The sequence below is a fragment of the Gigantopelta aegis genome, chromosome 9 (genome assembly GCF_016097555.1).
Source record: "Gigantopelta aegis isolate Gae_Host chromosome 9, Gae_host_genome, whole genome shotgun sequence".
In the NCBI taxonomy this organism is placed as follows: domain Eukaryota; kingdom Metazoa; phylum Mollusca; class Gastropoda; order Neomphalida; family Peltospiridae; genus Gigantopelta; species Gigantopelta aegis.
In genome coordinates this window covers 7,966,123-7,988,519 of record NC_054707.1, presented here as the reverse complement: position 1 = coordinate 7,988,519, position 22,397 = coordinate 7,966,123, and the positions used below count along the sequence as shown (strand labels likewise).

Genomic DNA, 22,397 nt, shown 5'->3' with positions numbered 1-22,397 from the left:
CCGAGCAGTCCATCCAAGTTGATTACACTATTGATGTATTGTTATAAACGGGTGAGAAATGTCTGCAAAATATACTGAACACCGGAAACAAAATCGAGATCAGAGTTAGGATTAGTTTGTAATTAAGACTAGGTTTACTTGATAACACTATTGATGTATTGTTATAAACGGGTGAGAAATGTCTGCAAAATATACTGAACACCGGAAACAAAATCGAGATCAGAGTTAGGATTAGTTTGTAATTAAGACTAGGTTTACTTGATAACACTATTGATGTATTGTTATAAACGGGTGAGAAATGTCTGCAAAATATACTGAACACCGGAAACAAAATCGAGATCAGAGTTAGGATTAGTTTGTAATTAAGACTAGGTTTACTTGATAACACTATTGATGTATTGTTATAAACGGGTGAGAAATGTCTGCAAAATATACTGAACACCGGAAACAAAATCGAGATCAGAGTTAGGATTAGTTTGTAATTAAGACTAGGTTTACTTGATAACACTATTGATGTATTGTTATAAACGGGTGAAAAATGTCTGCAAAATATACTGAACACCGGAAACAAAATCGAGATCAGAGTTAGGATTAGTTTGTAATTAGGACTAGGTTTACTTGATAACACTATTGATGTATTGTTATAAACGGGTGAGAAATGTCTGCAAAATATACTGAACATCGGAAACAAAATCGAGATCAGAGTTAGGATTAGTTTGTAATTAAGACTAGGTTTACTTGATAACACTATTGATGTATTGTTATAAACGGGTGAGAAATGTCTGCAAAATATACTGAACACCGGAAACAAAATCGAGATCAGAGTTAGGATTAGTTTGTAATTAGGACTAGGTTTACTTGATAACACTATTGATGTATTGTTATAAACGGGTGAGAAATGTCTGCAAAATATACTGAACACCGGAAACAAAATCGAGATCAGAGTTAGGATTAGTTTGTAATTAAGACTAGGTTTACTTGATAACACTATTGATGTATTGTTATAAACGGGTGAGAAATGTCTGCAAAATATACTGAACACCGGAAACAAAATCGAGATCAGAGTTAGGATTAGTTTGTAATTAGGACTAGGTTTACTTGATAACACTATTGATGTATTGTTATAAACGGGTGAGAAATGTCTGCAAAATATACTGAACACCGGAAACAAAATCGAGATCAGAGTTAGGATTAGTTTGTAATTAAGACTAGGTTTACTTGATTACACTATTGATGTATTGTTATAAACGGGTGAGAAATGTCTGCAAAATATACTGAACATCGGAAACAAAATCGAGATCAGAGTTAGGATTAGTTTGTAATTAGGACTAGGTTTACTTGATAACACTATTGATGTATTGTTATAAACGGGTGAAAAATGTCTGCAAAATATACTGAACATCGGAAACAAAATCGAGATCAGAGTTAGGATTAGTTTGTAATTAAGACTAGGTTTACTTGATAACAATGCTTGATTAGAAGAAGGAAGGAAGGAAATATTTTATTTAACGACACACTCAACACATTTTATTTAGGGTTATATGTTGTTGGGCATATGGTTATGGACCACACAGATATTGTGAGAGGAAACCCGCTGTCACCACTTCATGGGCTACTCTTTTCAATTAGCAGCAAGGTATCTTTTATATGCACCATCCCAGACAGGATAGTACATACCACAGCCTTTGTTACACCAGTTGTGGAGCACTGGCTGGAACGAGAAGTAGCCCAATGGGTCCACCGACGAGGAATGCTTGATTAGGTGAAATGATGAACGATAGATAACCTGTAATTCTCGTGAAGCTCAATATGTGTTAATTCCTTGTAAAAAAAACCTACCTTTTAAAAACTTTAATGTTATAGCTAAAAATTATATTCACGTATGTTTTGGTGTTCAGTATGTTATCAACATGTATGACATTAAATAAACTTTGATAGTCCCAGTCATTAAATATAAAATCTGCTGATGAATAGAGAGGTGTATGGACATTGTACAGACTTATCTTCTCAATGACTGCCAACCTGCCAGGACAACCTGTGTACTCCTGATGGTGCTGGTTAGACTCAAACCGACCATTAAATTATGATTCTGTTGTGAGATGTCCACTGTGAACGATGTGTCCAGATCTTGTACTTGTAAAACTTGAGTCTAGATTCTAATCATTAATGAAGTCATGTGTATGTACTTGCATTGCCATGATGTTGGTCTCAAGATGTTTAAACATGAATCTTGACATTTAAAAGTTTTAGCTAGCTCTGGGTGAGAAGAAAATTATCTATTAAACTTCAGAAATAGTAGAAATGCTGATATATTCTGTAACAAAATGTCAATTATTACATGTACTTTTTTTGCCAAATTAAAATCAAATTCGCCAGTTGCTTTTAAAATTCACAATTTGCAAATTTGTTGAATGCCAGAGCTAGCCTTGCAAGGGCCTTGACCGTGTTAGTCAAGACATTTACAGACCTCAAATTAATTTATGTCTGGACTGGTTACATCGAAATGCGAGTTGTGTGTGTTTTTGTGTGAATGTTTTCCTAAGATGATGCTGGAATATGGATGGAAGTCTCAAACTAAATTATAATATAATAGACCAAGCATTGTATGTCGCTTGTTTCATCTCATCTTCAGAGTTTTCGACACATCATCAACTTAGAATTAACTAGGTCTATCTGCAGTATATTTGATACAGCAGACAGACGTAGTTAATTCTCGGTCGACGACATGCATTTTCACTTTTATATTTACATATTAAAATGTTTCCATTTATTAATAAGAAACCTGTTGGGGTAAATATACCACAACATAAAAACAAAATTGAAAAGGCAGCAGATTTTTTTGTTCACTTTTGAAAAACACTGAAGCTTTTTGTATATATAAAATGATATAATTTTGTACAGTTCATGTTTACTGGCAATATGAAAAAATTAATACTCCTGTTTACATTGGGATGGAGAGAAAACATTCACAACATAGAACTGACAAAAGTAGGTCAGTATAAATATATAAATAGAATGAAGTCAATGTCTTTCTTGGTGTCTTTTTTTTTTTTTTTTTTGTCTTTTTCTTTTGCCTTCTGGCATATTTCTGTATTTTGCATGTTGATGACTGGTGAAAAGTTAGTTAGCATTAACAGGATACAACTTAGGATGAGTGCTATTGGTGGTGCAGTGTGCTAGTTCTAGCACCATCGACCAGGCAGGATATTGATTGTGATGGCAATCTGCGGAGGAGAATACTTAGGCAGGATACTAATCGAGTTGAGCAGGATACCAATTGTCAGTTGTCATTGAGGGATGTCATTGATTGAGCAGGATATGCATGTTACAGGCAATGTTGAGTTTATCATGGTTAATTGAGCAGGATATAGTGTGTGTTGGTTACTTGAACAAAAACAATGCAGTTTACGGGTGTTTGAGAAGGATATTATTTTTGATGGATGCCATCCTTTAGCAGGATATTGCAATAATGTTTTACATTTATGGTTTTCCATATTGGATGTTCATTATGTATTGATGGAAAGAATTGAGGGAACACATGGAATTGTAGACCAACCAGTATAGTATTAGCATAGTAATGTCTGTGTTTCATACAAAGTTGTAATGTCAGTAGTGTCAAATAGAGATGGGCGGTATACCATATATACTGTTCGGTATCATGTCAAAAATGTTTCCAGCCATTTAGTAAAGCACTAACAATATGTCTGATGAACACAAAAAAATGGTTTGGGTATAAATCAAACGAGAGCCGTGTGTATGGAATTTAATTTTATTTAGATGAAATTTGCGAGTGAGCCTTAACTCGGACATGCATTTAAAGCCAAGTATACCAAAAATACAGCTCTTTATTGGTATTGCATTAATACTGAATACCATACCGATACCGATGTAAATCACCCCAAAAATACTGATACCGATATCGATCATCAAATTTCAATACCGCCCAGCTCTCGTGTTGAACTAACTGTCATAACACGGTCATCTTCTGACACTATGGATTGAAGGTTTTGGTTGTAGTCACTGTTTACTCTTACTAATTGTGTTATCCCCTATTTCTTTTAATTGATATATATTTGATATCCACATGGACTTCCCCAACATGTATTTTGTTCATTGATGGGTTTATCAGTCTTAAGTAAATTTTTATAAACTTGGTACAACCACAGACAGGAATCAGTTGTGTTTGCTATTCATGCATGTATATTTTGTCTTGTGTTTTAATATATACCGAGTTTAATGTTTGTTGTTGGACGACTATTCCAATTGTGTAAATAATAGATGTCAGCATGGCTGGGTTTTGTTAGGGAGTGTTTGGTTGGTTTGGCTTGTTGTGTCCGTTATCTAAGACGTGTCGGTTTATCAATCTAATTAAAATTAGCTCCACTATTACATGTGGATCTAACACCAGCCAGTTGTAGCTCATGTCCACCAATCAAAACCTTACTTGCAGAATCCTGCCAGTGATTTAAAAAATAATTTGAAAACATTCCGAATTATCCTGAGGGTATACGACATGTTTCGTGTGAATTACGAATGCCTTAAAACATGTTTTATTTTATAAAATAAATAATTTGTAATGTGAAACTGAAGACTGATTTAGTTGGGGGTTTTTATAAATAAATAAATAATTTTTAATATAAAATTGAAGACTGATAACCCACCTCGTACGTATTGGTATGGTTCGCTGTACTGTGGCCACTAAAATAGACTCGCCCAATATTTTTAGAATTTGTATGTTCCCAAATAACGTTATAAAAGGCGAAGTGTGATTGGTCAATATTTAAATTATTATTTACAGACGAAATGTTACCTGGATATTGGGGACTACGCAGTGTTGTTAGTTTTAAATCACTGGCAGGATTCTGCAAGTAAGGTTTTGATTGGTGGACATGAGCTCCAACTGGCAGGTGTTAGATCCACATGTAATAGGTGAGCTAATTTTAATTAGATTGGTCGGTTTATTTAAAAATAATTTTGAATGTTTTGACTGTGAGTTTAAAGATTGTTTTAATATAAGTACCGTTGCCAAATGGTGCCAGGACTTGAAAGCAACTAGTTTACAATGTCCCTGCTCCGTTTTTGCCATCAATCTGACAATATTACATGTGACATTGCATGCCGTGATAAGGAAGTTCAGCTCAGTAAGAGGTGGGGTTTTAACAGTATGCGTGGGCGAGATGTAGCCCAGTGGTAAAGCGCTCGCTTGATGCGCGCTCAGTTTGGGATCGATCCCCTTCGGGTGGCCCATTGGGCTATTTCACATTCCAGCCAGTGCACCACGACTGGTATATCAAAGGCTGTGGTATGTGCTATCCTGTGTGTGGGATGGTGCATATAAGATCCCTTGCTGCTAATGGAAAAATGTAGCAGGTTTCCTCTAAGACTATATGTCAAAATTACCAAATGCCAATTTACCAATCCAATAGCCGATGATTAATAAATCAATGTGCTCTAGTGGTGTCGTTAAACAAAATAAACTTTTAAAAGCATGCAGTTATTTAGATTTATTGCACACTTTTGACAAAGGCAAAACAACCTGTGTGATACAAGTATTCAGATTGATGGTGAAGGTGTGGGCGTGTGTGGCGGGTTGAACTAGTTGTTACAAGTTCCTGTGCTAAATCAAGCCTGTTGTGTTACACAATACATACAAGTAAAGTTATAAATTTGTACCAGTGAGGATACAGTCGATGTGTATCATATAGGATGTTATTTGCTAAAGTCTTACTAGTGTTGAAAAGTCTGAAATTAGATCTTACAGGTCACTACATTGGAGATCTGTTAATGGATCCGACATGAGCCCATGTCATTCATGTTCAAATGGTCTTTCATGTGAAACTTAAAACATAGTTGGTGTAATCACATCTGTCAGCATCTTAACATATTTGGCATCATTGTGACACCTATAACCAAACAGGAGATTTCTTACTAGTGCTGAGGTGTCCTTAATAAATCATTCATTTATGCAGGGATCTGCATTTGATCAGAGGTTTTGTTGGTTACGTCTTTAAAAACTAGAAATAGGTTGTTGAAAATCAATATGAAATGTGGCTGATCTTATAAATTTCAATTTTGTGTGTATCTGTTGTTTTGTCAAAGTGAAATCAACATAATATAACCAGATGACCCTTCGTGTCACTAAATAATCAGACTGTTGGCATAAATCAGCAGCTCAGTTTCATCCTGGATGATTATCATGGATATGTTCTTCTAGACTTTTCAGTGTCAATAGTTCACGTTGTATTTGCTGCTGAATATTGGGGGGTGGGGTGGGGTGGGGGTGTTGCTGCATAATAATCAAGGACTCATAACCACAACTGGGTATGTTTAAAATCATGAATTTTAGAATAAAGTTTTAACTTTTTTTTTTTAAATCCAAAAATTCTTAACAGAAAATAATATTTATTACATTGTGTAAAATTCCATTTCTCCTGTTAATACTTAAAGGGGTGAAATGGTGGACTATGTCTTCTGGTTTTTAATGAGTGGACATAACCAGTTCTGGTTGTTACCCGTCAATAAATAGTTCCTGTATTCTAACTACAAGTATGTATAGTCACAGAGTAGACCAAGATGTGATCTTTCACATTTTAACACGGTTCACAGTGACGTTTTTCTTTATTTTCAACTTGGGGGGGGGAGGGGGGGGGTCACTACAGTAATTTTCACAAAGTAAATGGATTGATCTGAAATATTGAAAAAATTGTTTATTTAAATGTAAAGACTTTTTAGATTTTTACATATTATTTTATTATTAAATGGGTATTTGGGCCTTGTTTTATGAAGCAATCTTAACACTAAGATCACCATAAGTGTATAGCTACCGTATGCACTTTAGGTGATCTTAACACTAAAATCGCTTAGTAAAATGGGGCTCAATTCCATTTATAAGTAAATAAAGTTGACGCTGTCATTCTCTAAGTGAAAACTAATGTGAACATACTATACTGAATTTCATTGAAAATGCACCCAACACAATTTTCAGTTGTTATTGGTATCACATGTGTGAGAGTTTGCTATAAAACACACAACCGAAACCCTGGTCTATAAATGTGCAGGTTATTTACTGCCTACCTGAATACATCCAGTTAATCAAAATAGTTAAATGTATTTATTATTATTTCTTTGCATACCCCCCCCCCCCCCCCCCCCCCCCCAAAAAAACAACAACAAAAAAACCCAAATCTAACTGGTGCTTTTTCAGTGGAATTCAGAATATATTTTTATAATAAAATTATCTGAAAACTTTTAAAGATATATCTTGTTTAATGAACGTTCATTTTGTTGCTAACAAATTTGGCTGGTGTGTGTTTAAATGAAGTCTGCCAAATTACGAGTTGTTTGTTCATTGTAAACCCCGGGTACAGAGGATCAGTATTATTTGACATTGATGTGCTTGTTCAGCAGGTCAAAGTTCAACTGTTAATTGTTCTATATTTTCTATTTGATTGTTGTCTACACTTGTTTTTCATCAGCTCAGATGATGAAGTATCTGTGTTGAGTAGGAATATAGAACTGTTTCAAAATAAAACTGTTTCCTGTGTAATACATTTTAAAGATATGTTTCCAAGTGTCTTGGAAAGAAACTATATTTCTTCATTATTGGATTTTTTTACTTGTTAATTCTTGTAAAATAAATCTGAAATGCCAGTAAATTACTTGTTTTGTTATTAATTTAATCCTTTCTTTATTAATGGGTTAACAAAGAAAGAAATGTTTTATTTTTAACAATACTCACACATATTTTATTTACAGTTAAGGGTCTTTTATATGCATCGCGCCTTCAAATTTTGTTTTGTTTTCAGGTTTGTTTTTTTATAACAAATTTGAAGATTACGAAAAATCGCACAGGGTAGCCTAAACACCTTGCAAAAGCTTACAGTATTTTGTAAACAAAATAAATGTCAAAATTATTGACATCAGAACTGGTACTTCAAGTTTTTTATTGGGGAATGGGATTCGGGATTCGCGAAAATAAATTCTCGCAAACTGACTCATTTTCATTTAATCGCGAAGATTTGATCCTGTAAAAATAAAGTATTTGACAGTACTAAGAAATGTACAGCATTATGAGAGTACTGCAAAGCCAAGACAAGTACATGTCCCGTACAGAGCCAAACAAATCACACTGAAAGTCAAACTTTATCTGTAATAGTACATGATAAAGCTATACACAAAATTAGAGCTTGATATCTGTAGGCATTGCATGAGGGGAATTTCCCATTCCCTAAGTTTAAAATTAAAGACCAATCTCCACTTTGGACATGTTTTTTTTAACAAATTTATAAGTTTTCCATTTGATTTCTGTAGCTAAACTCTAAACTGAGAGAGAAAACAAAAGCCACAACAAGTATCACAAGATGATGTTATAGTAATAAAAAAATATATAACAAAATTAAAATGTACACACACTATAACATATATTTATATATATATGAAGTGAAAATCATCTGTTTGGATTTTATTGTATCAATATGTCTGCATCCCACTGGACATCTGTAGTTTGACATCCATTTTGTTTTTCCTTTTAGGCAGATTAAAAAATATATTTATTTTCTCGAGGAAGCTTGACCCAATTCCCCATGAAACTTCATTTGCTACAGTCTAAACCACTTCCTCCACATGTGCCTTAAATTTTAGGAATTTTCTTTAGTCCGAAGTAAATTCTGTATTTGTAATGACTGTATACAAGTCGGAAATGCCAGCTAGGTTATCAACACGCGTAATTATTACTTCATTAAAACCCTGTTACAAAACTACACATTTATGCTAGCCCCAGCCTATAAGCTGTTTGCCAGTCTAGTTTACTAATGAAATAAATCTCATTGAAAGGTGCATTATCCTAGCTGCAAGTGCCATAGATCACTGTGTTTACATTTACCTGTAGCAAACAACTACAAATTTATGTCACACATGATGCATGTATTTGCATAATTAACTCGAGAATATTGAAATTATTGTAATGTGCTGTCATTCAGTGATTTCCTCAAAGAGTTCTTGGTACAAAATCTATATCACATAACCATGAAAACAGCAACCAATTTATTGCTGTGAAAGATTTGTGCCTAATGGTTGGAAAATGTACACCATTAATCTGCGGATCATCAGCGATAAATGTTTAAATTTTTAGTTTTTCTGCTTGTAAATTAAACTATTTGGTTTTAATTTTGTATAGACAGGTATAATCTTTTAACCGATACAGCTCCTTTAAATCACGTTGTTTCTCTTGCATTATTAGTCATAACAATCACTGTGTATTCATTCAGATGATTTGTTAATTATCTGTCTGTGTCAGGTGACACACTGCCGGTCTACTTCATTTTGTCTGATTTCAAGAGATACTCTGTCGACACATCATCTACTTCAGTCTCAACGGCCAGGATGTTCGAATACTGCTGCTGCTCCCATCCCTGTTCCTATACACATTGACACGACACCATAGCTCCTAGAAGAATAATATATAAATATTCATAATAACTATAGATATCCAAAATTCTTTTTACTACACAAAAAGTTGAAACTAAATAGAGAATAAGCAGGATATGACTTTTGACGTCACTCATGTGACATCACACGCATAGCTACATTACAAAATCACTCGTCTGACCTCTAGGTCGTCGTAAAATGTGGCTGAAATAACGGAAATAATAGGTTTTCTCGTTAATATTTATGGTCTACAAGATAAAGATAATAACTAGTTAATGACATCTGATATCTGCTTTATCCTGTTCAGGCCAAATGAGGATAAAGCAGATCTATATCCGACGTCATTAACTAGTTATTCACTGTATTAATTGTAATCAATTCAAACTCAAAATGTGCTAAATTTGCTTAATACATAAAGCTGCATATTAGGTTTTGAATATATTGTTATAAAAGTATATCTTAATAGTTTGAATGCTCAAGGAATGAAGCATCTAATTTCGATGCCAAACATTTTTGACTATTCTTTTTCTAATTACCCCAATCAGTATTTAATAATTTATACATTTATGTGCTTGCTTGTTTGTGTGTCAATTCATATAAAATATCCCACAACTGGAATATCAAAAACTGGTATGTGCTGTCCTGTTTGTGGGAAAGTGCATATAAAAGATCCCTTGCTGCCAATGGAAAATTGTTACAGGTTTCCTCCGAAGACTATGTATTATAATTACATACAATAGCTGATGATTAATAAATCTATGTGTAAAAAACCCCAAAACTTTAACATTCATATAAAACCTTTGCCGATAATATAAAATAAACGAAGGAAGGAAGGAAATGTTTAATTTAACGATGCACTCAACACATTATATTTATGGTTATATGGTTAAGGACCACACAGATGTTGAGAGAGGAAACCCGCTGTCGCCACTTCATGGGCTACTCTTTTTGATTAGCAGCAAGGAATTTTTTATATGCACCATCCCACAGACAGGATAACACATATCACAGCCTTTGATATACCAGTCGTGGTGCACTGGCTGGAGTGAGAAATAGCCCAATGGGCATACAAAATAAAAGTTGTTTTACCTTTTGCCTCTGCGCTTCAGTTCATGTAGGAGAGTAGCAATCTGCCTGGCCCCGGTGCACCCCAAGGGATGTCCGAGTGCAACAGCTCCCCCCTTGGGGTTGACCTTCTCAAACGGTATGCCCAGTTTCTCAACACAGTAAACTGCCTGACTGGCAAACGCCTCGTTAATTTCATAAATGTCAATATCATTTATAGTCAGTCCTAAAACAAATTTAAAAAGTTGATATTTTATTACTGGTATATTTCATATATATGTATATGTACAGTATGTCATTTAATGTTAAATGTGATAAAATATAGAATTTAAATTTATATTTTTTTTTTTTTTTTTTTTTTTTAAGAAATTAGTTATTGGTGTTTTTTTAAAGAAATTAGTTTTTGGATACAGGAGCCTACATGTATTATGTGTAACCCTGAAATCAATCATATGATTAAAATGAATTAATTTAGTATTCATGGGGTGATTAAAGCATAATAAAAATTGGAGAAATAATTTTCAAAAATTAAGATCACCTAAACTGAATAACACAAATCTGACTGAATGCTTTGTTGTTATGCTAAGTTGAAACTGGGTTGAATACTCAATGGTATAACATTCTGTGTAACCTGGAGCTTAATCAATGGCACTATTACTACAACAATATACCTGTTTTCTCCAGACTTTATTCATTTTTGACATATTATTCAGGCATGAAAATTGTGCAGGGGGGTCTTAGACTATGGCTAAAGATGTTTCAGGGGGTTGGGGGTCAGGTCATGATCAACCAAACAATATATTTAAAAAAAGAAAATTTGCTTTAAGCAGGTAATAGGTTTTGAAACCCGAAACCTACACTCTGCACACTTTGACCGTTATTAATATCAGTATTTACCAACAATACCACTAGAAGATACTTGCTGTCTACAGATCTCATGTTAACGGTCAACTTTGTAGCACTTACTTGAAAACAAAAGTAGGCATAACACCTTTTACTCATTATTGAAAATACAAAGTATGCATAGAGATTATTATATGAGCTGGTGTGTCGTACTGATTTTACGAAACGAGTGTAAGAATTATTGTATTACCCGAGTGAAAGCAAGGTTAATATATGAATCCTGACACAAGTTTTGTAAAATCAGTATGATTCACACGCGAGTGTAATAATTTCTTTATTATCCACATTATCCAAAATATAATTTTTATGAATAACAAGCTAGGACCATGTCAAAACATTTCAAATGTAACTAGAAAGAGACAACGAAATGTTGTAATTTTCCCAAATGATGTCATTTTGGTGAGCGTTAACATAGATCTACGACTGGGGAAGGCACATTAAGTTATGATGTCGTTTCCCAAAATTGCGTCATTTGTTATGCATGTGAAATCATTATGACACATGTGTCATACTGGTTATATTTCCCTGAATATTGTGAACTATGTGAATAATATGGTAAAATAGATTTAAAGCATATTTCTCATAATTAACTATTTTATTATAAAGTTAACCTTTACAGTGTGATTAACACTGATCAGTGATTATTAACATCACAGAAGTTACCTGCTTTCTCGAGTGCTCTAGGAATGGCGATGGCGGGGCCGATGCCCATGATGTCAGGCGGACAACCGACGACCGCGAAGGAGCGGAGAACTCCAAGTATCGGCCAGCGCCGTCTCTCGGCCTCAGACCGACGACACACGAGACACGCGGCCGCCCCGTCGCTGATCTGACTCGAGTTACCTGCAGATAGTGAGACTGTTAGTGGAGTATAGGTTTAACAACACCCACCAACATGATACATACTGCACTGCTATTTAAAAACACAAGTTACCTGCAGATAGTGACTGTTAGTGGAGTATAGGTTTAACAACACCCACCAACATGATACATACTGCACTGCTATTTAAAAACACAAGTTACCTGCAGGTAGTGAGACTGTTAGTGGAGTATAGGTTTAACAACACCCACCAACATGATACATACTGCACTGCTATTTAAAAACATGAGTTACCTGCAGATAGTGAGACTGTTAGTGGAGTATAGGTTTAACAACACCCACCAACATGACACATAATGCACTGCTATTTAAAAACATGAGTTATCGGCAGGTAGTGAGACTGTTAGTGGAGAATAGGTTTAACAACACCCACCAACATGACACATAATGCACTGCTATTTAAAAACATGAGTTATCGGCAGGTAGTGAGACTGTTAGTGGAGTATAGGTTTAACAACACCCACCAACATGACACATACTGCACTGCTATTTAAAAACATGAGTTATCTGCAGATAGTGAGACTGTTAGTGGAGTATAGGTTTAACAACACCCACCAACATGACACATACTGCACTGCTATTTAAAAACACAAGTTACCTGCAGATAGTCAGACTGTTAATGGAGTATAGGTTTAACAACACCCACCAACATGACAAACACAGCACTGCTATTTGAAAACCTGAGTTACCTGCAGATAATGAGATAATTAGTGGAGTAAATGGTTAATTATGCCCACACCATGACAAATACTGCACTGCTATGTGAATCTATAAAAACATTTAAATACACAAGTTACCTGCAGATAATGAGATAATTAGCGGAGTAAATGGTTAATTATGCCCACACCATGACAAATACTGCACTGCTATGTGAATCTATAAAAACATTTAAATACACAAGTTACCTGCAGATAATGAGATAATTAGCGGAGTAAATGGTTAATTATGCCCACACCATGACAAATACTGCACTGCTATGTGAATCTATAAAAACATTTAAATACACAAGTTACCTGCAGATAATGAGATAATTAGCGGAGTAAATGGTTAATTATGCCCACACCATGACAAATACTGCACTGCTATGTGAATCTATAAAAACATTTAAATACACAAGTTACCTGCAGATAATGAGATAATTAGCGGAGTAAATGGTTAATTATGCCCACACCATGACAAATACTGCACTGCTATGTGAATCTATAAAAACATTTAAATACACAAGTTACCTGCAGATAATGAGATAATTAGTGGAGTAAAGGTTTAGCGACACCCCACCCCAGGACAAATACTGCACTGCTATGACTTGTGGATCTACAAATGGAAATGCTTTATTTAATGACGCACTCAGCACATTTTTTTTACGGTTATATGGTGTGGATCTACAAAACCCCAGAACAAATCTGTAGTTACTACACTGCTATGACACACATGGACCCACAAAAATATTTAAAAACACAAGTTACCTGTAAATAATGAGACAATTAGTGGAGCAAATGTTTAATGAAAACCTTACCTTAAAACAAATACTTATTTTCTGCCCTGCTTTGATACACGTGGATCTAAAACATATTTTAAAAACATGAGTTACCTGCAAATGAGACAATTAGTGGAGTAAATGTTTAACGATGCCCCACTCCAGTACAAATTAGTATTTTCTGCACTGCTATGATGCTCTTCGGTCTACAAAAATATCTAAAAACAGTCGAGACTGTCGATGGAAGGAAGTAAATGTTTTATTTAACGATGTACTCAACAGATTTTATTTATGCTTATATGGCATCAGACATATGGTTAAGGACCAGAGAGATATTGAGGGAGGAAACCTGCTATCGCCACTTCATGGGCTATTCTTTTCGATTAGCAGCTAGGGATCTTTTATATGCACTATCCCATAGACAGGATAGCACATACCACAGTTTTTGATGTACCAGTCGTAGTTCACTTGCTGGAGTGAGAAATAGCCCAATGGGCCCACTGATGGGGATCGATCCCAGACTGACCGTGCATCAAGCGAACGCTTTACCACTGGGCTATGTCCCACCCCTGTTTATTGGGTGTCAATCAAAGGTAAGTGCTGTGTTTGAATATAAACAGACAAATCAAGTGACAAACCTGCTGTTGTGGAACCACCTTCTTTAAAAGCTGGCTTCAGTTTAGCAAGTCCCTCTAGTGTGGTGTTGGGTCGAATGCCTTCATCTTGGGTAACCTGTGAAGAAAATATGACAGTCAGCAAAGCCAATTTAAAGTTAAAATGCACTGACAAATAATAATGAGTCTGTGTTGCTCTGTTGAATTCCTTTGTCCTGGATAACCTGTAACAAAAGATGACACAGTCATCCAAACCAATCTGATGTTAAAGGCTCTCAGGTTGGAAAGAAGGAAAAAGAAGAAAGAAATGTTTTATTTAACGATGCACTCAACACATTTTTATTTATGGTTATATGGCGTCAGACATAGGGTTAAGGACCACACAGATATTGAGAGAGGAAATCCCCTGTCGCCATTTTATGGGCTACTCTTTTCGATTAGCATGAAGGGATCTTTTATATGCACCATCCCATAGACAGGGTAGTACATACCACATCCTTTGATATACTAGTCTTAGTGCACTAGCTGGAACGAGAAATAGTGCAGTGGGGCCACCGACGGGGATCGATCTCACACTGACCATGCATCGAGCGAGCGCTGTACCACTGAGGAAAGAAGGAAGAAATACTTTATTTAACAACACACTCAACACATTTTAATTTGTGGTTATATGGTGTCAAACATAATATGGTTAAGGACATCACAGATAATAAGCATTTTGAGAGTACTGCTAAAGCAATACACGTCCCTTACCTGACCCAACAATTTTTAGTATCTCCTAAATTCAAGGGCTAAACATCTGTGAAAAGTGGGTAAATCACCTTGAAAGTTAAAGTTGATCAGTAACAGCACATGATAAAGCTATATACAAATTTCACCTCAATATTTTTAGGTATTGCAAACCAAGTCTGGAAATTTTGTTTTCATATATCCTAAGTTCAAGGGCCATAACTCAGTCAAAAATGGGTAAATTGCCATGAAAGTTAAATTCATCTGTAACTGTACATGATAAAGCTATATACAAAAGTTCAGTTCAATATCTCAAGGCCTTCTAAAAAAGAAGTCCGGAAAAACAATTTTCACATTGCCTAAGTTCAAGGGCCATAACTCTGTAAAAAAAATGGGTAAATCACCATGGAAGTCAAACTTGATCTGTAACACAACATGATGAAGCCATACACACAATATCACCTCAACAACATGCATGCCCACATGTCTATTAATAATTGACACAGAGTTGTGAGGATTTGTTTACTACATGTATATAAGATGTCTGTCAGTCAGTTCACTCACTGTCACGGTTTTCTCTTCGCCTTGTTCGTCAATAACTGTAGTTGTCACAGGAATGATTTCAGCATCAAAAGCCCCAGTCTTCTGTGCAGTGTATGCTCTGTAACAGAACATGAGTTAATAAGTCTGTATGTGGGTCCTTTCAAATATCTGCAGTAAAATGACGTATTTAAGAAATAATATAGAACAGGAGCCTAATTCACAAACTACCGTAAGCAACATCACATCGTCGTTGAAAGTCTTTTTCCATTGCATTGTGAAATCACAAAGTTATAGAGTTTAGACAATCAGACCCATGGGGAATAGGTATTTTTCACAAGTTACATAACATTTTGGAAACCATGTGTCATTTTTCTATTTCAGATTATTATGTTTTTTTAATCAAATATTTATGAGTAGTAAAAACGAAAAATCAAAAATACAAACAGAAAAATAATGTTAGTAAAATTAATTCATGATAACACCAAAAGAAGGGGGAGGAGTGTTGCAATGAATGTTATATAATTTGACACAGGAGAGTGGTTTTAATGTTTAAATTTTTTTAAATAGGGTAGAGTTAAATAACTTGCCAGATTTGGCCCTCAAAAGTACAAAACATATTATTCCAAGCAAGTTAATCAATGTTAATGCCACATGAAGCTGAGGGTAGTCATTTAGTACTTAAAGGTAAAAACACACTTGTCTTACTTTTTGTGTGATTCCATAGAAAACTGATCTTGTTTTAATCGTGTCACGCCAAACCGTTCAGCAACATTTTCTGAGGTAATCCTAAATGAGAAAATAACATGCTACATCTGTAAAAATAGTTACTGGGTACTTATCTTATCTTATATCTTATCTTATATCTATCTTAATATCTTTATCTCTAATCTTAATATCTTATCACATTAACAAAGGTGATACTTGTACATTCATCTGTGAAAAGTATTCCATAAATAAAACTTATTTCATATGTGAAATTCACCACATACATGTAAAACTTACTTTATAAGTAAAACTTAACACATACAAGTTTGAGAAAATTACTTCTTCATGTGTGAAATTTGCTATTAATATAAAAATTAGCTCATATAAAATTTACTTCCAGTCTTAAAATAAAATAACCTCTAAATATTGTGTGGACATTACTTTATACAAAGAAAAATTACCCCATAGGAATTAAACACCTCTAAATATTGTGTGGACATTACTTTATACAAAGAAAAATTACCCCATAGGAATTAAACACCTCTAAATATTGTGTGGACATTACTTTATACAAAGAAAAATTACCCCATAGGAATTAAACACCTCTAAATATTGTGTGGACATTACTTTATACAAAGAAAAATTACCCCATAGGAATTAAACACTCTGCTGCCTTTTCAACCTCAAATACTTTCTTATTGAGGTCGAAACCTCCAGACGCACCCATTGGAAACTTCGACAAGGATTCCACCCTGGAAAATAGACAAGTATATTTAAAGTCCGCAATAGAAAAGTCACCGACAACATTTGTGTAAAAAACACATTGCAATTCTTTATTATATAATTATTATTTTAATTAATTGTGGGAGTCATAAAAGTTAATGTAATATTAAAAATTTTAACAAAAATATGTTAATTCCAAAACAACAACCATTCTTTCTACAAAATGACTTTTTCAGTTATGTGGTTGACATACTATCTGATCTAAATTCCACTGTACGATATTTATAGAAACAGAAATACTACTAGTACTACTTTTGTTTCAATATTTACAACACTTTAGTTGAACCATTAAAGCAGGCTAGTACCCTAGGACAACACAATTATTGATACAGGGTAAGCTATATAATTGATTATTTCACATAAGAAGGTGGAGCACAATATAGGTCAGTAGTAGAGTGCTTGCCCAGCATGTGATGGGCCTTCTTGTAGTGCTCCACAACTGATACATCAAACAGTCCCAATCTGTGAGAAAAATGCAAATAAATTATCACTTGCTCCTTTTTGGGGGGGGGGGGGGGGGGGGGGGGGGGCGGGGGTAGGAGTAACCTACTGTATGTGGAGACATAGGGCATTTGTTGTTCTCATGGTCAGTAGCCAAAACAACTATTGTTAGACACCAAATAGCAAATTAAAACATGCTGAGGTGTCATATAATAAACATTCCTTTCCTTTCGTATGGCAGTAGAATGACAAACTACATACCCGGCAGCAAGTCCTATGTCACACACTCCAGTGGATATGCTGTCTGCAAGAGAAACATCACACTATCATAACATAAAATGTCATATCACCCTACAATTATGGTTTAAAACATGAAATAGTCCTATGTCACTCAATCCATTGGTTTTTGCTATCTGCAAGAGGCACAATATTTGATGCGTAGTACATTTGTATAATATTGTTCTGTCTGTATGTCTGTTATGTAATTTTAAATTCATGCAAACCACTAAACAGATGTATGGTAAACCATTACACATTCGGAATGTTACTGTACCATGTATATATTAAAGAAACTGTTTATTAATGATTTGAAATAGAATATGTTTTGCTTTTTATTTTATTTTGCTTAAAATTACAGCATCAGTTACAAATACTGTCATTAAAATGTAAGTTCTATGCAAACATGAGTTAACTGATTAGGTTACACAAATATAATTTGATGTAACTGAACAATTAGTTACCTGGGTGAAAATTATGTGAATCGAATTTCAGTTACCGAAGATTGTGAAATATTGTCTGCTGTATCACCTTACAATTATGGTAGTGTTGGGAAATGATTTCATTATCAATCATTGATTATAACTGCTTGGCGCCAACTGATCAACTTTTGATATTACACAATTGGTTAGAACTATATGAACATAAGAAGGATTTGACTTAGAAGAAACATACACCTATTTTGTGTTTACCGGGATCAAATCTATACAAATGGTTATTTTAACCTTTAATAAGTATTTAACATTTTGTTCTTTACATAAACATGAAAAACAACCAACCCAAACATATTTACATCAATTCCATTATCTAAACTGGAGGAACAATTACATGACAATCAATTATGGATTTTTATAATCAATCATCACATCGGTAGAGCCAAAGAGATCAATTTCTTTTATTATAATCGATCATTGGGACCTTATTAAATGATGGTAATAAATCTGAAATACACATATAGGACTATTCTGTATTTTTACTGCAAGAATCGGGTAACAAACTTCCAATCTTTGGAACTGGTACTGTAGTAATAATGAAAAGACAAATTTCCTTGTTACCTACAAACGAAATGTGTGGTTTTATTGGAGAAGCACATCTGTTAATATTCATTATGAGATTAATGTGTGAATGCTACAGTTACAGAGGAAGAGTTGAAGGGTACGATCTGCTATCTAAAATATACTCTTTTTAAATAAGATGCACCCTATTAAAAACAAAATGCCTTCTTTTTTTCATTGGGTGGACCAGACCAATGCCGTATTTCAGATTTCTGAACCCCACACCCTGCAAAATCCTGGATATGTCCTAGGTTTAACAAGTATTCAATTAAATTGTGATTGGGTGAACATTATTTCTGGAAAAATAAATGACAGTGTTTTGAATAACAATACCTGTAATAGTAGGAGAAAAAAAAAGTAGTTTGTGGTATAGTGCACCTGCCTCCACAACTCCCCCTCCCTTCCCTCCCACAACCCCAACTCCCGGTTTCTATGGGCTTGTCTACAACATAACTTCATATATGTTTTGTACATAACATTTTACTTACTGGCCACATTGATGAAGGCTTGCAACCCAGATGAACACTGGCGGTTTGTTGTGTACACCGGAACACTCGTTGGAATTCCACTGAAACAAGGTATACAAGCTTGATTTAAAAAAAACAGAAGAAAAAAAATAATTTAAGTTTTTTTTTTTTCTCGGTTTTTTAACTAGTTACTTGCATACAAAAAAGAAGTTTGTTTTGTTTAACGACACCACTAGATCATATTGATTAATTAATCATTGACTAGTTTGTCAAACATTTGGTAATTATGATAGGTAGTCATCAGAGAAAACCCACACCATTTTTCCTAATGCAGAAAGGGACCTTTTATATGCACTTTCCCACAGATAGGAAAGCACATACCACAGCCTTTAGCTGGAATGAGAAAAACCCATTCACTTGAATGGATCAAACGACTGAGCTAAATCCAACCCCAAGTGCACAAAATGTCAATTTAAGAAACATTTATAACTACATGACATTGTGTATACGACTGGTTAATATCAACCATATAAGGAGATTTAACTTGTATTGCGACAATCACTAACTTTGCACTGTGTACAACAGCAGACCCAAGAAAATATTTTAGGGAGATGATCATGTGCAAAAGTTCACATGAACAAACTCCCTCAAAAGGGCAATCTAATGAAAATCATAAACAAATTGTTTAACAAAAAGGCACTTTTAGTATTGATGCCTTTTTTCTGTGTCTTAGACCTACCTGGCAAAACTGGTCATGTGAAAATGTTTATAATTCAAAGCAAGCCTGTCATGTTATAAACTAAGGCTACATGTTAAACGGGTATGTTCTTTGATGAATTAACTCTAAAAAGAGTCTAATGGTTATTATAACCATATAATAAAATGTAGCAGGGTAAGATATCAAACCTATAGACTTGAGCGGTCCTAGCGGTAAAGGCTGGTTTTGTATCATTAACAGTTCCTGAAATAAAACACAGTACCGGTAAGTAAATTTCTTTTTCTTTTTTAATGTCATACATATGTAAGCATACATATACATAAGCACATTAATTCCACGGCACTATCCAGGATTTTTTTCAGTCTTAAACCTGATAGGATTGAGAAATAAAGCTTGATTTAAATCATATGGGGTGCCTCCCTCAGAAAGAAAATGGGTTAAGTTTTGGGTTTGTGTTAAGAAAATCATACAGTAATGATAGAGTAATTAATTTTGTCAAAAGGTTAACTTAAAAAAATAAAATCTGCAAAAACTTTTGGGTATGGTGCCATACCCATTTTACCTTCTGGCAGAAACCCTGAAGGCGATCTTTATTATTACAAATTTGACAAGTATTCACTTGGTTTTATTTGTCAATAAGGTTTTATTTGTCAATAAATCTGAGGAACATTTTAATGAAATATTTGTTTACCAACACAGATGTCTCCAATTTCATACGGATCAATTCCGACATCGCGAATAACAGCTGTAAACACAGCAGATAGCAGATCATCAGGATACGTGTCCTAAAACAGAACAAAATTATATATTAATGAGGTTTGGATCTAGGACGAGTGTCCTAGTTTTGAAGTGCCCTGAAAAATCCAGTGAATACAAGAAATTTATTTGCTTTTAGTGGATGAAATGCAATGTCTTGGTCGTTTTGGTATTTCTGAGGAAGGAATTTTTTTATATGTTCTTTCCCATAGGCAGGACAGTGCATTACCACAGTCTCTGATATACCAGTCATGAGGTCAAAGGATGTGGTATGTGCTATCCTCGGGATAGTATCCTGTCTGTGGGAAAGTGCATAAAAGATCCTATGCTACTAATGAAAAAATGTAGCGAGTTTCCTCTCTAAAATTCTATATCAGAGTTACCAAATGTCTGACATCCCATAGCCGATAATTAATTAATCAATGTGCTGTAGTGGTGTCATTAAACAAAACACAGTTAGAACAGTGTTTTAGCTGTTTACAAACTCACTTTAAATAAACCTCGCTTGGATTTGCCAACTGGAGTTCGTAGTGCTGAAACAATAACAACATCACTAGCATTTGAACTGTTGGCTCTGACGTCATTTAGAAACACATTCCGACTGTTGCTACCAAGATGTTTAAATACAACTTGCAAACGATCCATTTTGTACGAGTTTTTCTATGGGCCGAAGTTCATAACCACTGCTGTCACGATGGGGGTTTTCCTAATCTCAAAACGAGGCTGGAGGGGATTTCGGGGGAAATTACGTCATATTTGGTGACATTCCGATTCGATTAAAAAAGGAAAGGAATGTTTTCCCTACACCCGGCCTCTCTACTGGCACATTTGAATTAGGCCTACGGCAGACTTGCGAAGTCTCGCGCATTTTAAGAATCACGCACACGAACATAGGCGCCGGCTTATGTCAGCACTTTATATATGAATAAAGATAATCTGGCTCAATTGTGCCCCCCCCCCACCCCCGCACTAGAGGCTGTGCCTTCCCCTACTTCAAACATCATTCCTACGAGAAGTTATATTAATCCAAGGCCAGTGGAGTGTATTTGAAAGTGTGTATGCGCGGGGGTAGGGGTGGGGGTTCACTGTCAGTGCGATGGCCCGGGGAAGAAAATATGATGGCCTGAAGGGCTCTAACCTGTTAGGGCATACCACCCAGAAAACATTTTGAATTAAGATGTTCAAATACAGCATTTACAGCATTCTAACAGGGAAAAGTGCGGCCATGGCCCCAGCCCTACCCCATGTTCCTTGGCCACTGCTTTCAACGGAGGCTAGGTAGCTCGAGTGCCCTCTAGCGTTATTCTATAATATGTTATTCCCACATTAGGCCTATTACAAATTGTACCAGTATTCAAAATTTCACACTTTTTTCAAATTTTTAAAACAATTTTTACCTAATCTACTAGACTAGAGTGGGTCAGAGTACTAACATCACATCTGATCAAAATAATTGCAGACGTGAATCTGCAATTGACGTATTGATATCATAATAATTTTGTTTTCAAGAAAAAAATACACAGAACAGAATATTGATCCTACAGAAATTTCCACAAGAC

At 34.9% G+C, this 22,397-nt stretch overlaps 1 protein-coding gene across 1 annotated transcript; it reads right to left on the bottom strand.

Annotated features, from left to right (window-relative positions):
- Positions 1 to 6,632: 6,632 nt before the first annotated feature.
- Positions 6,633 to 21,537, bottom strand: LOC121380634 (3-ketoacyl-CoA thiolase A, peroxisomal-like). The gene is made up of 12 exons (XM_041509541.1): positions 21,328 to 21,537; positions 20,774 to 20,867; positions 20,271 to 20,325; positions 19,386 to 19,465; positions 17,828 to 17,870; positions 16,990 to 17,094; positions 16,343 to 16,423; positions 15,659 to 15,755; positions 14,390 to 14,483; positions 12,058 to 12,237; positions 10,516 to 10,717; positions 6,633 to 9,445 (listed from the first exon to the last, which is right to left on the bottom strand). The coding sequence occupies exons 1-12, from the start codon at positions 21,481 to 21,483 to the stop codon at positions 9,370 to 9,372; spliced, it is 1,263 nt and encodes a 420-aa protein (XP_041365475.1). The 5' UTR covers positions 21,484 to 21,537; the 3' UTR covers positions 6,633 to 9,369.
- Between the last annotated feature and the right edge of the window lie 860 nt (positions 21,538 to 22,397).